At 39.9% G+C, this 16,796-nt stretch overlaps 1 protein-coding gene across 5 annotated transcripts in view; it reads right to left on the bottom strand.

Annotated features, from left to right (window-relative positions):
• Nucleotides 1-16,796, bottom strand: part of pde5ab (phosphodiesterase 5A, cGMP-specific, b) — a 95,392-nt gene that overhangs the window by 52,746 nt on the left and 25,850 nt on the right. The window contains exons 1-5 of one of the 5 annotated variants that reach the window (XM_044341136.1): nt 15,477-16,705; nt 15,155-15,311; nt 10,700-14,049; nt 6,363-6,882; nt 5,844-6,017 (exon numbers count right to left, since the gene is read on the bottom strand). In XM_044341136.1, coding sequence (XP_044197071.1) covers nt 5,844-6,017; nt 6,363-6,882; nt 10,700-10,797 — 792 coding nt within the window. In that variant the 5' untranslated portion in view covers nt 10,798-14,049; nt 15,155-15,311; nt 15,477-16,705. Of the gene's footprint in view, nt 1-5,843; nt 6,018-6,362; nt 6,883-10,699; nt 16,707-16,796 lie in introns of those variants that run through there. The other 4 variants (XM_044341137.1, XM_044341134.1, XM_044341135.1 and 1 more) reach the window with 4 other exon arrangements.

Below are 16,796 nucleotides of genomic sequence, written 5' to 3'. Positions count from 1 at the left end.
CATTATCCTCTAGACTCAAGGGGACTGCGTTTGTGTGTGTATGTGTGTGTATAAAACCATCATTAGAGGAGGAATACTGCACCAATTTCACGATTACACTCTAAACAACACAGCATGATAAAAGGCTCCTTATGATTCTATAACAGCGGGATTTTTTTATGCATATTTATAAGTTTAAAGTTGTTTATGAGTTTCCTTTTTCAGTTTTCACATCTGATTTTGTTTTAATTTGCTGTTTGCTGTTAATGCAAATTTGAAATATTACACTTGTTATTCCAGAAAGGTCTGAACACACATTTCATTGTTCATTTTTAGTAGCTTCACCAAACTAATAAATTTTTCTCAATACAGCTTTTGTCTGCTTTCGCTGACAACTGACTGGTTGACGACTGTGTAAAACCTTTTTGTTTCTTAGGGAAATATCATATTCATAAATCAAGAACAACAAAGAATGGCTCTCATGCGAGAACATTTTGGTATTCTTATCCTAAAACTCTCTCCCTCTTTTTTTTTTGTGAGGTTTTGTTCGTACAAGTGTTCCAAACTCTCTGCACTTCATGATTATAAATCACTCGTTTCAGCAAGATGAATGTCACCTGTTCATGAGTAGGTGCCCGTTTGTAAAATTGCCAGTTTCATTCAAAAAAAATGTCACAAAAGAGTAAAAAATGATTTGAAGTTTTGCTCTTCAGCAGACAAAAACATAACAGATTCAACAGTCCAGGTACTAGTGGACCTGAAACAATTAGAAAAAAATCAAGCTGTCAATGACGTGTCATCAGAGCAGCGCTGTACTGTGATGAAAACTAAGAGGGAATATACAGTCTGACATGAAGTTGGTAACTAAAAATGCATCTTTCTAAAGCAAAGCACTCCATGAATAATATGACAGGCGGTCATGTGACAGTCACAGAGATATTAGAGGAGGTGATGTTACAGCTGCAACACAAGATGATACTGGACCAACACCTGCAGAAACACCCTGAGGCAGCTGTTTACAACTCCTGCTGAAATGTAGAAGCTGACGTGCTGAAATATAAAAGTAAATCCATCAAATCTAAAAAGATTCTCATTAAACTGATTTTAGTTCATTTTCGCATTAAAACTTCAAATTCATTCCGATTAAGACGTTGTGATTATGTTTCTTGACTGTTTACGACTTGTGCGCCAAGTCTTGTGAATTTACTGTTCAACATCTGCAGGAAGTGTTAAGTGTCATGATAGAAGCTTCACACTGATCAATAAAACTGCAAAGTAGAAGCAACTGGAATAAATTAGGAACCTGACACATAAGACTGGTCCTGATGATTTCTAAATTCTGCTCTTACATATGAACATTTTGGAAACGGGAAAAGTAGAACTAATTCCATCAATGCAACAATTAATTTCCAAAATGTTTAGTAGTGTAAGTTTAAGAGCACAATTTAGCAAATAAAACACAACCGACATTAGGAAAATGCCAGATTTGAAATATTCCTACAGCCACTAAAATTAAGAAATGGTTTGTTGTTGCTAATTGAGACTGGCTCATTTTTTTAATACCACCTATAATTAGAGAATTTACGGTATAAAAAGAGAGTCACTTTGGCTTTGGCTCATTCTGGCTGACATTCTCTTTTACATATTTTTCAGCTAAAACGCCCCATTGAAACACCAGCCCACACCTAGCTACCAAACCATCATCATGACATTTCACCATGACTCACTCTGACACAAGCCACAACATCCTTTCACTGCTGCAACACAGCATTCACTCCAGAGCAAGAAAACTATCTGCCCACAAAGTTTACATTCTCACGTATCTTTCAAAATCCAAGAAATATCTGGTGGGATCAAGTGAAATCAAAACAAAATTTGGTGGAATGATAGACAAGTCCCACGGGGAATATTTTTTTTCCTCAAGATTGCATTTTGGATGCTGCACAGTGAAGGCATTGATAAGGACATCACCCCCTGCCCCCAACCCCCCGGCCTCTCTGCGGATTGGTTTGGCCCAAGCCGCTGCCAGACACTTAGTCGGTTCAGCCAGCGGAGGGCTGAACTAATGTAAACAGGCAGAGGGGGGTTTGTTTCCCATCACACTGCTGAGTCAAATGTAATCCTGAGCGGACTAATGGGAAGTTAAATATCCAATCAGAGATATGGGGAGTCCCTCAAATGACGCAGATGAACTTCCTGGAAGCAGTATCATGTTCTGCAGTAGCACACATACACACACACATTTATGTATACACAACTAGCACAAATACAGCCTGCAGCGTACACTGTACACTCAGATAATCTAGAGCAGTAGTTCTCAAAGTGGGGTCCTTGAGGGGGTTCACGGGGTCCCCAGCAAAATGGGGAATAAGTTAATTACATCCATAAGTAGCACAATGACAGAATATGTGACTTTGTTGGTCATGGGTTTCATACAATTTCTGTAATAAAACATCTAAAAGCAAAAATCTTATCACATGTGGGTCCGTGGTCTACTTTGAATCAGTTTAGAGGTCCTTGACATGAAAACGTTTGAGAACCTCTGATCTAGAGTAGCATTGTGTATTAATTGAGTCTGTTAGTGCACACAGCTAAACACACACTCATACTGATTGACACACACACATTTCTATGTATTCATACACACATGTACACAAACAGAACTGTACACTCACCAACAAGGTGACTCATCGCCAAATACACACACACACACACTCTCCCACACACAAGTATGCACTCACCTAGAATCAAACACACACATGTTTTTCATTACACATATTCACACATACTTACAGGCTTTAATTACACACATGACACGCACAAAAACACACAAGTGCACGCACACTTAAAAACACACTTGAACCCTCAAGTGCACTCACTTAGAAGGTGCACACACACACACACACACACACACACACAGAAAACTAATTGGACACAGGTGGACCATCCCATCATCCACTTTTGTTCTCTATTTGTCATTTTCTCGCCCGTCTCCTCTCATGCATCTCTTTCTCTCTCTCTCACACATCATCATCATCATCATCTTCTGGTTGGCTGGCAACCAGATGACACAGCTATCAAAGGAGGAGGGTAAACCTTACAAAATCTTACACACACACACACACACATAAAATGAATGATGTCAGACACTGATAATGCTGTTTTGTGATTGTGGTCCTATTGAAATTTCATTATCAGTCTTTTTTCATGGCGGTGAAGCAAAACCTGTAACATCCAGAGCAGAGCTAAATGAAAAATATCTAACTGTGGTTTTTCCAACCGATATTGTGGTTTCAATTGCAATAATTTTCAATAAGTTAGACTGCAGGCATGTATTTCTGGTATTTCTGGTGGTGCCATATTTTCAAACAAGATACATTTGTAACAATGACATGACAAACTCTTGTCTTGTTTCTACATGAAAAAACGTTTCTATAGAGACGTTGACAAATTTAGCGAACATTTAATGAGATGTTACAGTATGTTAGTGGTTTACTTCACATTAATCAAGAATAATTGTGACATTTAAATTATATGTGGTGCATACTTGGCCAGTTTTGGGAAAGTGTGTTATTGTTTTATGACAGCATAACATATAAACCTAAATATAGCAAGTTTGAAAGTATTTGATATTTGACTGATGACCCCTAGCTGTTGATACTGTTAACAGCTCCGCACTTTAGCTACTGAAGCTAGCGTTAACGTCAGCTACCGATCGCTTAAATGATGAACATTACACTCAACAACTGACCCACCTGCTAGCTACCAGCTAGCTATTTCTTTGTTGAAGTAGCCCCTATGAAAATGTATAACACTGTGGATTATTAACAGAAGTAAAAATTGATAAAACATTTTACAATGGAATTTTTCAGTGCCATGAGCACCACAAACAAAGCTCCAATCACCTATATTGTGATGTGTGATGAGGCAGATATCCGAGAGACAGATATCTCAAAACCTGGACAAATAAAACCAAAACTATCTGCATGGCTGAGTACACTAGAAGCAAATAAGAAAATGTTCATGCGTCTTGCGTCTTATTCTTTTGTTTAAAACAAAAATCCTGCAGAAGCAGTGAGGTAATTACACTTGTTTCTCACAGAACTTCACTGCTGTCAAGGACTTTGAAGAAACAGCTTCCAACAACTTGAAACAAGACAGAAAATCAAGAAAAGGACACGTTATGAAAGAAAATCCTCCAAATTTGATTCTCTGAGTTCATTTATATTGGAAAAAGTACAACTGTATAATTTCATTGTCTGAAGTCTTGACACTGCCAAGTATTATAGTCATAAAGATAATTGTATAAGGCTATAGAATATCAGACTTTGTTTTTGGCAGAGTTCTCTGCTGACATTCAAATAGAAATTAATTGTAGAGGAAGACATTTCATGTAAGCACACACACGCACTCACGCACTAAAGTCAGACTGATATGACCACACACATGCATTTAATTATAGCTTACTTCCTCTCTCTCTATTTCGTGCCTCCTTTCTACCTCTCTCTGCCTCTCTCTCTCTCTCTCTCTCTCTCTCTCTCCTCCACCCACACACACATAGTACATAAACATAACACACACATCTGCTTCGTTTTGAAGACACTCAAAATTCTTCCGGAGGGTTAGAGTGCAGTCAAAGAAACGGACATACACATACACTCACATGCTAACACACATAATAGTAATGCCACGTTCATGTAATTTCCACCCCAAACACTTTTCAGTTTAAAATATGTAATCAGGGGACACTGTTCAAATAAAAATGATATGAAAACTCCTACAAATTATAGTTTGGAGGGCAGCTGGAGGGGTTAAAGGTCAATGTGCAGAAGTCACGGTGCTGAAAACCAATTTTCCAAATTTCTGAAGCCAGAAATTGGGGGAAAAATAGTTTCAGGGTAAACTCAGCAATTAAATTTGTCCAGCTTATTAGCATTGATATATTAAATATTATGTGTCTGGATAAAAATTACTATCACATTAATGCAGTTTATATGAGAACAGAATATTTTTTTAAAAGGGTGATACATTTTCTGATCAGATGTTGGTATTACCACATATGTCCATATGATTCAATGATAATTGTACAACATTAATAAATACAGTACATCCATTCACTTTCTTTCTGAGAGTGAGATGAGAAATTTGATACCATTCTCATGTTTGCAGAGCTGGAGTCAGTAGGCAATTAGCCTAGATTAGCCATCAGATAGTTACAGTTATAGTTTTCTCACTGCTTCCAGTTATGCTAAGCTAGGCTAATCGTCTCCTAGCTCTAGCTCCAAACTTAACACACAGACATGGTGGTATTGATCTTTTCCTCTCAATCTCAGCAAGACAGAGAACAGACCTTTCCCCCCAAATGTCAAACTATTATTTTAAAGTGTAATCTTGTTTGAATGTGTTTTATGTTGAAAAACATAAAAACATATTGTTGGTGACAGATTTTAAAGTCAGATTGATAGCCATTGATTGAAGTGAGAGAAATATTGTGTTGAAACCAGATCACTCAGAAGGTCAATACACTGAAACTGTCTAGGGTTAAATGTCACCAGACTGAAAGAGAACAATCAGTTCAGAGTGTGTGTGTGTGTGTGTGTGTGTGGGCGATGGGGTGGGGGTGTGGGGTAGGGGGGTGAAGATGAACCCTTCAGAGGAGCACTCTGACCTACTTGCCCTTCTTTGATCCCCCTCCTACCCCCTCAGGTCTGTGCCCTGTCAGCAAGAACCATCAAATAAACCCCAAAGCAAACACAAGCCTGTTTCACCACACACAGCAAACCACCTCATTACTTGCCTCACCAGCATCAAACCAACCCTACTAATGTTAGGAAAAATGGCGACAAAACAGGTTTAGTCTTCACCTCATAAGCATTCTTGATATTGAGCGGCTGTCCTGTGGCGGCTACATGTCCCACGATGCCCTTGTTCCACTCCAGCCGGATGCAGTTACTGGAGGATTCTTCTAGTGTGGATCCCTCGGCCACGTCGAACAGGCGGCTGACCAAGAACTTCCTATTTGAGCTGTCCTCGCCCACCTGCGACCACACACACACAGGATGTGGTCACACCACTGATTTAAAACAGGGGAATGGATGACCAAGAGAAAAATTACATGTTATTTGTTATATGATTCTACCCGTTACTGTGAGCTTACACTATAAAAACATTCAGGAAAAGAAACATTTGAATTTTACAAATCCATTGAGTAGACTAAGTATAACTAGGGTCTTTCCCTTGCACCTTTTTGGAACTATAATTAACTGGAGCTTTTCACATGGTACTGTATGTCCCTGTTCCTGCCCTTTTGGCTGATCTCAGTGTTCCAGTTAAACCAGTCAGAGTTATAGATTGACCCCCAGCCTTTTTCCATCTATTCGTACCAGGAACAGCGAGTAGCGGTCTGCGGCGATCAGCTCATTGATGTGGAGGAAGATCTTGTGGCAGAGTGCTGTCACATCCAGATGACTCGACACTTCCTTCACCAGCTCCAGCAGCCTGGCGCAGCGGTCGCTGCCACTACCTCCATTCCCACCTCCCCCGCTAACACCCTCACCCATCACAGAGCCCCGCAGAGGGACAGTTTCACGGTCGGAGTCGCTCAGAAAAGTAAGAGAGCCCTCAGAGTCTTTGACCACGATGGGTCTGAGTGGTCGGTCGAACTCTGACGCTGAGATTTTGCGAGTCGGGGTGCCGGGGGCCGGGCTGGAGACCGTGGCCGGGGAAGGGCTGCGGTTGTCCAAGAGGTTGAGGTTGGCTGGGAGGATGGTGGAGGAGGAGGGGGCAGAAGGGGGCCCGGTGTCTGCGGAGGACTGGTGTGACCGCTGCTGTGCAGGATTTTCTTTGGAAGCAGATGGCTGGATGGTGTGGACGCGCTCAGCGAACCAGGCATTCACCATCTCCCTGTTGAAATGGAGAAGAAATCAAATCAGTCTCTCTTTGACAGACTACAACATGCGGTATTTGTAAAGCTGTCAAAGGAAGGGTTACAGATGTACCAGAGGTACAAGAGTCAGACATGAAAAGACATGATCACCTGAGAAACAGATTACATGTAGCTCATGACTAACAGACCTTACTTTTTTAAATCTAAAAGACTACCCCTTATATAATGACCATTTCCACCAACATACACAGACGGTTAAAACAAACAAATTGAACAATACACTGGACAATAGGCAAACTACAAAATCTTCTGACAACACAACATTTTGTCTGGTCTTAATCATTTGTGCTGCAATTTGCACTGAAAAGGCAAAAAAATGGAGGACAAACACACAAGGTGAACTTGGGGGACTGACTTGAAACCTGATCAACTGGCTTATAACACAAGTCTCTCTCCAACAGTTTTTTAGATTATTATTTCTCCGGTGCACACACATGATGTTGACGGTCCCAATTCCACTCTTACGCATGATTTTATCTCTCAAATGTCTATATCAACCTGGCCAGTGTAGTGTGTATTCGGTCCAACTTAGTCCGATTACCAATAACGATGGCACAAGCTAAAAAGTCAGGATCATTTTTTTTTTATAATTCATCCTGACAATGAACCTGAACCAAAGTTCACAGCAATCCATCCAATATTTGTTGAGATACTGTATGTCAATAAAAACCGAAAATGTCAACCTCATGGAGGTGCTAGAAGAAAAGTCAGGGTATCACCAATGTCAGTAGAATATATCTTCTAGTGAAGATCAATATTTGTACAAAACCAGGTGTCAATCCATCCGGTAGATGTTGTGATATTTCAGTCTGGACCAAAGTGTTGGGTCAACTGACCAACATCCTGAGCCATGCCACTAGCATAGCTAAAACCCACATGACAATAGTGTTACGTAGACACAAAGCTAAAGTTGTTGTTACACTTTAACCACATAACAAATCAACACTACGGTACAGAGGACTTGTTTGTACCCAACCAGAGACCAATGAGAGGTGGTGTATCTGGAGAAGGGTGTTGCTTGGCTACTTAGGATTTCTAAACTTCTTATTGTCACAACTTTATGAATTAGATTTGGTTTTGAAACAATTTATGTTGAATTCATATTATTTTCTGAACAGTGGCCACAGTGGCCAAAAGAGGCAAGTAAAGGATAATGACAAATTCATTTTTTCTACATTTCCCAAAATTCTCTTAATTCAGATGCTTTAAAAGCATCAATATGAATGGGACCAACAGTATTAAACAACAAAAATGTGTCCTGGTGAGGTACATTGTGTTTACTTCTTGTTTTACATGTTATTTTATTTTTATATTACACTGAAATATTCATCTTTGACATGTTAAAATGTATTCTCACAGTAGCACAAAAACGGTCAGTAAACTGACTCAGTAATATCAGTAACACAACAATATCTATATAAAGTTTGCTAACATTAGGCACCATAAGTTACTGTTTATAAATTCAACTTTTCATTAGTAAGAAGACAATTTTATTATTTACTCTTTCAAAAGTGACATATCCTTAAGTTTAATTTTAGAGCAAAGAAATACCCAAGATTAGGGAAGTCAAATTAAACTAGTTTGAAACTAGTTTTTCTTCTTTTTTAAAAGTCTTTCTCATAATAAAAACTAAATTATTTACTAAAACTGAAAACGCCACAGGAGAAAACCTGAGATGAATTGGAAAATTAACCCTGGTTGCTTGAGTTGAAGGTAAATGGTAACAGTATCTGCTCATCCTCTCTGCCAAATAATCCTTTCCTGTTGGGAAACTGATTTCTTTTTGTGTGTGACTTTTTTTCTGCATATTTTTTGCATCTGAAAACGTTTTTTTTCTAAATCACAAGAGAATAGTCTGCAAGCAAAAATGAAACTTTGAGCATGGGAAATTGGTCTGTTACAACAGAAAATAAAAACACGTCATAGCAATGACAACAGCAAGAATGCAGCAAATAGTTGCACTAAGCACAATGCAACGAACAATTTCATTACAGGAGAGTGTTACAAAGAAATGCATGAATGCATGAAGATAAAATCTAAGTGAGCATGGGCAATGAAGGTGAATGTAGGAACAGTGGATATCTTTGTTTTCATTTTTGGCTGTGTGTGTGCGTGCTGTAGCTCCTTAAACTGTCTAATTTGGGTATTTACTGAGACAAATCCAATGTGTGCGTGTGTGTGTCAGGCATGGTGTATGTTTGTGTGTGAGCACTAAATTGGATGTGATTACGGAGAAGCTCTCTAATCAGCTAACACATTGTCTAATCAACCCATGCAATGCCAACACACACACACACACACACAAGCTTCCAAACACACTCAGCGACCGCAAGGTCACGTGACTCGTTCTGGTTGTTTTCACGCCAGTCAAAGGCTCTGTTCACCTGAGCGGAAGGCCAAAATCTGGAGGAGACGGTAAAAGGCGCTGGCCATGAAATTAACCATGGTATCTTGGGCTCCGAGCCAGGCAAATAAAACTTGGAGAGCCAAAGAGAATGGGCTGTTATCTCGCCAAAGCATGAGAGACTGCAGTGTGTCAGACCCAGTCAGGTTACTCCATCTCCCATTGAGTGCGCTGCCTCCCCACAGAGTCGACCCTAATGTATCCAGGGGAGGTGTGGCTGAATCAATACCTCTCTAAGAAATGCTTCTCAACCAGAACGGCAGAATGGCTGATGTGTGCAAACCTCTTGCGCTGAGCCAATCACTCACTTTTTGCTTTTGTAATGTGGTCGAAAACAGCAGGGGAGGAAAACAGTGCGCTATGAAATATGTCCTCTGACAATGCTCCGTATGGAAAAATATCTGAAGACGGAGATGGGTTTGAGATGGACTGTTTTGCTGTCGCTGGATGAAAAGAAAACTTTGTGAAGTTGCCATGGTGGTATAAGAGGATAAATGGATCTGAAAGGGTTTGTCACTAAAGCAAACACAGACCTAGAGTGTTCTGATGAAGTGCTGCCAGGCTGATGAAAAGCCCAGATATGTCTGCTGTAAAAAAAAAAAAAAAAAAAGCCTTATGTGGCTGCTACCGCCTGAGATAGACTGATTTGGAGTCTGTGTTTGCATAACAAATTAAATGGCTAATTTGCTCCTTGCCACACTCTCTAACGTCTAAAACTGTGAGTGTGTGTGAGGAGGCTGCAACAGAAAAAAAAAAAACTCATTTCATTTATGGCACAGGCACCTATGTGGAAGGCTTGTATAATTATCACCAATGACCTATTCAACAGTATGCACTGAGAATTAAATAGAATCATTGGCAGCAGTAAAAGTTAATGATTACAGGCCGCTGTGCACCTCTCGGAGCTGTTACTGATTGTGAAGTGGATGGTGAAATGAATTAGAGCCGAGCTGTGAGAGGCCCTGCGGAGACAGAGTCAGCGTGGATCACCAGAGTGCATTACAGCAGCTCTCTGACATCCACAGCCCTGCAGGTAGACTACCTGAGCGGGGACGCAAGGTTTCCAGGTCCGAGGTGGAGCTGAGAGAGCCACATTCACCTCCACCGGACAGGATGTTTGTTGTTAGATAAGATCAGTGCAGGGTTACATAGAGAGGTAAAGTGATACCTATAATGAAAACACTCTAAACTAGCAGAGGAAATTAAACTGCTCCTGATTGGCTGTGAGTCTGCACACAAAAGCCAAGTGAGTTTACTTGGAGGCTGCACATACACAAAGTAAAACAGTGTGACACACTGAGTGGCAGCACCCCTCTCCTCTCCTCTCCTCTCCTCTCCACTCCGCCCCCCCCCCCCCCCCCCCCCGTTACCTTGACGCCTTCCTGATAAAGTAGGAGTGGGTGAACTCCAAGTGGTCGTCCAGCCACGCTTCCATCCTCTCGCTTCCCGGGGAACAGCAGTCCTCCATGGCGCAAAGGCGACAACAGTCTCCTACTGTGAGCTCCGGTTACCGTCTACATCTATACACGGAGGAGCCGGTGCAGAATAATGTGTACGGAGAGAGAGAGAGAAAGAAAGAAAGAGAGAGCGGCTCAAGGAGAGAGCAGCACGGGAGCCGGTCGCTCGGTCGGTGCGCGCGGATCTTAAAGCAGTGACTGTGCGCTTCCTAGTTGCTGAAGCGACTAGTGGAGGACGAGAGAGAGAGAGGGAGAGAGAGAGAGAGAGAGAGAGCGAGAGAGAGAGAGAGAGAGAGAGAGAAAAGTAGGCTTCCCCCTCTCTCTCTCACTCTTGCACCCTTATGATAAAAACAAAGCCTACAAAAATCATAGGAAACCATTTACACTCCTATATTCTTAATATGCCTAAATATTATAAGAATATTGTTGATGATAGGACCCTATATGATGTACATATAAAGAAAGGAACTCATACAAAGGAAAATAGTGGATAAAGATGGGAAAGCAAATGTGATTAAATACAAACTAGGTATATAATTTACTTAATTTGACCAGGATTATCCACTCAGTATTGTTTTCTATGGAGTCCTGGTACAAACAATAAGACAAAATAATTATACAATTTTGGACAGCAAACATTAAAGGGATGCTTCTGTAATTTTAGTGTTGCCTTCCCATAATGTTAGGGGACTCACAAGAGACAGTTTAAATCAAGAATGGTAAACATCCACGCAGCAGAGGCCAAGATATCCTGTTTTTTTGTCTATAGTATGGGTCAAATTGTAAAAAAAACAAAACAGATCCTACATTTCCCATGATGCAACCAATAGCATTTCTTTGTTAGACTGTCTATGCCTGATAAACACCCATGTCTTTCAAATTCTGCGGCCCCAGTTTTCAATACAGGATTTCTGCATTCTGCTACAGGATTCTCTGACCAAAGCTACAGCAAGACAACCCTGATGACATCACTATGACATCATCAGGGGGTTATTTTCGCAGACTTGATAAAGCTCCTCCGCAGCCAAAGCAGATATTATACAACTGTTTTCACAGGCTGAGTAGTGCTGCTGATGTGTAAGCTGATTTTTATTTGTAAAACTGGTGTAGTGCCCTTTTAAAGAAAATCATATCTGCTTACCTATTGTCTAGTGTTTATGAAGTCCATCCAGTCTGATTGTAAAAAATACATTCATGTCAAGATTGTTAATTCTATATTATTTACTAAACAGAACAGTTAGATGTAAGCCATTTGTCATCTTGTCTCTCCATATCTTAGTCCTTTTGAAATAAATCAATTAATTTGTAAATTAAAATACCCTGAAGAACTATGTGGTCTCCATAAAACAACCACCAGCAATCTCTGAGTGGGGAAATGTTCTGGGAAGGTTAGGAGGACATTCGTAAGTTCCCCATGTGGTCAAAGTAGTTCCTAGAACTGCTCTTCTGTTCTTTTAATAGAACATTGCATCACCGGAACCTTTAATGAGTTAAATCTTTTGTTTAGGTTTCAGGGAAACATTAGTGTATATTCTCTAAGAATTTATATATAACCATGATGTACAGATTTTCTCTACACATTCTAGGAACTAATGAAACAAAGTTGATCATTTCTTGAACCTCTTAAGGTTGTAAGAAATGTGACCAAATGGGAAGCTTAGGGTGGAGTTCTGTGTCATGCTGGGGTTTAAGACTAAACCGAACCCGGAAATAACTCTTTACAGCCCGACCCAACTGAACCCAGCTGGTAGGCTACTGACAAAATTTGAGACAAGAACCCAACCCAAGATCTGAATCTTTACACAATAAAATGGCCTGAACCTGATTAAAAATCAGGGTTGGGTTAGCAGAAGTTTAGCTTGTGCTTGTTACAGATTTTAGAGATAAAGTTTGTTAGAATCAGTGTAGGGTGAGGTCAGGTAATTTGTGACGCTTTTTGGTAGATTACCAAGAAAACCACCAAAAATTCTGAAGACTACCTTAAGTGTTACTTTTAGAATTTGTTATGACTCTGCTATATTTCTATATATATTTCTATAAAGAAAATATGTTGCAGAGTAAAATACTTTAGAAACTTTAGATCATCAAACACATCAAGAACCTCTACCTCACTTTGATGACATGTTCAAGTAAAATGGGACAGTTGGTGAGGTAAAATGGGACAGTCACAGATGGTTGGTTTCAAATAGGATGATGTGAAAACTGGCCGAAAAAAAAAAAGGCTGGAAATTCCTTACAGGCCTAATTAGTTAAGGAAATCTGGTGTGGGAATAAAAACAAATTAATTACCGATGATACATTAGTTTCTACACAAGTACTGAAGAATGTTATTGAAATATCCTATGATGCAAAACACATTTTACTACTGTAGTGATATATAGAGGATAAACATACCAGTCCTAAAATATGATGAACTCACTGCTGAGACAGTTTATATATAGTGATTTATGTTGGCTTTTACACTATGATGCACATTTATCATCCCCAGGGAATAAGCCATAACAGAGGTTTTTCAGATATTTGGTTTATATAATACTGATTTATAGTGGCTGCAGTATTTGCCTTCCAGCCCCATCTGCAGTAATGAATTCCCGGAGAGATGCAGATGGATTCGTTTTCTCACACTCCAATAAAGTGTAGACAAAAACAAGGCAAATATTAGCTGCTGTTTCAGAGACATTTCCACTTAGATAAGAATTAGGAGAACAGCTGAATACTTGACATCAAACATGACATCAAAATCTTTTAAAGATTATGTCAATATTGGTACAATTTTTAGCTCTATCAGCCCCTGTTACACTTGAGAAGTGGAACTAAATAGAGGAAATTGAAGGAATTCCTTGGTGTGGGCAAATTCTTCACAAGTGCAACTTCAATCCTGATTCTCCGCTCATTTATTCATCTCTTGACCTTATTTCCCCTGTACAGCTGCTAATTCAAAATAAACAATTCACAATAAACCCCAGCAGTGATTAACTTTTCAATTATCCGGTGAATCACATAGCTGGAGGAGCTTGGGCTTTTATTGATGAAGTCTAATGGCTTTCAGCCTCTGTGTCTGCTCTCGTTGTGCTGGTCTCCAGTGTCCACCCAGCTGGACACTTGGCCCCCACCGGTGGTGTTACCTTACCAGCAGATGGTGGCTGGTCGTCCCGGAGGGTTGGGGGGCGGGGGGGCGCCAGCAGCATCCCAACCCCCTCTACACCTCCCACCACTCTCACTGCACAGGCAGCCAATCAGAGACAGCAGAGCCTGTAGTCAGTCTAATGTTGAGATGGAAAAGGAGTGGGACATGTAATTAGATGCACCTTTACTTGTTTTTGATTCAGTCTGAATGCTGTCTTTGTGTGATTTTTTCACATTGTATTGTTTCTTTAAAATGTATTTTATCCTTACATTGTTCATCCTGTATTCCCCTGACATTTTCTATCCCGTATATGTTTTAACCCATCTAAAGCAGCCTATCTGATGAAAATCTAAAGGTTTTGCCTTGTCTGACACTGATAAGGGATCACTCCATAATGTTTATGTACTCTGCAGCTTATTGCTGCACTGAAAACACTATTTTTGTGATATTTTCTCTTCCACAGTACTTTACAAGGACTATATGCTGTCTACACCTAAATCCCCACCAACAGCTCTTGAAAAATTTCATGGAAAACAGATGCAAAATATATGCAAATGGAAGCAATTACCGCCAACAAGATATACACTAGTACAGGTTTAGCAGACTTCCTTTACTTGCTAAAAACAACCTCCAAATATTTAAAAGTAAAAGTCTACAATTATGCTAGTAGCTCTATGAGGCTGTACTTGGGATCACCGAAGTCATTAGGAATCATCACCTGGCAACCACACATGTCCATACAAAATTTTGTGACAATCCATCCAGTAGATATTGACATATTTCTATAGAGAATTGAAAATTTTGACTTGCTAGTGATGCTAGATGAAAAGTCAGGGGACAGCTGTCCAGATATTTCACTCAAAACCAAAAATGTCAACTTCATCATGGTGCTAGAGAAAGAATTTTACAAAGCTAATTAGCATTCATCCTGCGGTAACCATGAATGTCTGTTAATGGCAATCCATCCAATATTTGTAAAGACAGGAGGAGCAACGGATTACTAACGTTGCCTACCTTAGCTAGCTAAAAACTATAATGCCTACACATTGTCAGTGTATGTCACCAATTTGTTTGACTGTGTAAAAAGAATGCATTTGATGAAACCTACATCAGTTTAAACTTTGTTAGAATAATGTATTGTAACTATTGACTTTACCTATTGATTTACATCAGCTTTAGAATGGGATTTTTTTCCACAAATAAAAAGGTGACCAGAGGTCAGTTCAAGTATGTTTACTCACCACTGCATCCCTGTAACACACACACACATCTACACACAAAGTAACAACCCTCAGGCTCTTTGGCTCCTGAAGTTCCTTTTAATGTGGTCAAAGCTGAGCTAGTCGCAACTTGTCTGTACCACTCAGGTTTTCCCTCTTCAGCTGTGTACCTCCACCTCTGTCTATCACAAAGGATAAAAACATAGTATAACAACAATGTCATAGTAGACTTGTAAAAGTGGTGACTATACAGAACTGGAACAAACATCGTGCCTGTAGGCGCTGCACAAAAAGCAGAAAGCAGAGAGTAATATCTAGAAGAACATCTTGAAGAATGTCTCACACTCCTCTTTGTCCCCTGTGGTCAGATCTGAGCTGAGATAATTGAAAGGCTTCCTCTGACAGACTGGTCCGACTGACTGGTCAGGGAGTGTGTGCAGGTGGCTGAGAGAGAGAGACAGTACAGAGAGGTATTTTCTTGATGCATGCTTGTGTGTTGGTATAAAAAGTGCAATAGAGTTTTGGTGTGTCTGAAGGGCAACAATGATATCTTTGGAATTAAGTGTTAGGCAAGTTACTTGACAAATATAAACATTGACAAATTACATATTACTCATTTATCTTCTGCACTTAACATTTGTAGAAAAAGAAAAGGAGACATTGTGGTTTAACAAGCTTTTGGACTTTAGAGGTGGCCATGAACAGCTCACTTTACGTTAGCTTAACCGTTAACATTAGCCCCAGTGACTGCATGAAGTGTCGTCCTCTCGGCTGTTTTCCTGAATCTAGCCTTACCGGTAGCTAACATTAGCAAGCAAGCTAAGAAGAAACAACATGTAAATAAGACAACTTTGGAGTTACAGTTGCATCAGTCCTCTTTAGGTGGTGGCTAACTGTCCCCAAACCTCCAGCCTAGCACAAAGCTAGCACGTAACAGACCTGTCTGTCCACTGAACACACAGAGACTAAAGTGATATCAACCCTCCATCAAACTACCAGTATGACAGCAAACAAGATGACCTCCAAACTGTCAAAGTAATGAAGCATTGCTGGGATTAGTAACTGAAATGTAATTACTGAATATCAAAATTTTGTAATCCCTTACACTACTCGTTACTGTTAAAGGTAATGACATTACTGTAATATGTTACAAAACACTAGGAATTAAAAATGTTGTTATTTTGTGCCAGTATTCAATAGTTAAAATCTTAAAGTTTTCAGGTCAAATGAAATATTTTACTCACCGCAATTTTAGTTTAGAAAATCATCCTTTTCGCCTTAATTTTCTCTCCCAAATAAGTTTGACTAACCTGTTGTGGGTTTGTTTAAAACCTGATCATCTGACTTCTTTTCAGCAGAAGTCACCTTAAGTTGGGTTCCCATATCTCACCAAAAGATAAGTGAGTACAACGTTATCATTAATGATAAAAATGATGGACAAAACTCTAAGATGAAACCCTAGATATAATAAACAAGAACGATCCTTTAAAGGCCAGTCAGTATCAGCCTCATCGCCATCGACTGCGAGCAGGAAAGGTTGATGGTTGAAGCCATCACTCCCTCATCACACAACACACAGTGAAACCTCTGCTGGATGACACAAGAAGGTCACTGTTGTAAACCAGTCTCTCTGAACTGCTATCAGATAACCAACCAGCACTGA

This window comes from Thunnus albacares, chromosome 22 (genome assembly GCF_914725855.1).
Source record: "Thunnus albacares chromosome 22, fThuAlb1.1, whole genome shotgun sequence".
NCBI lineage: Eukaryota > Metazoa > Chordata > Actinopteri > Scombriformes > Scombridae > Thunnus > Thunnus albacares.
Note: the sequence above shows the minus strand (reverse complement) of the source record. Positions and strands in the feature narration are given on the sequence as shown.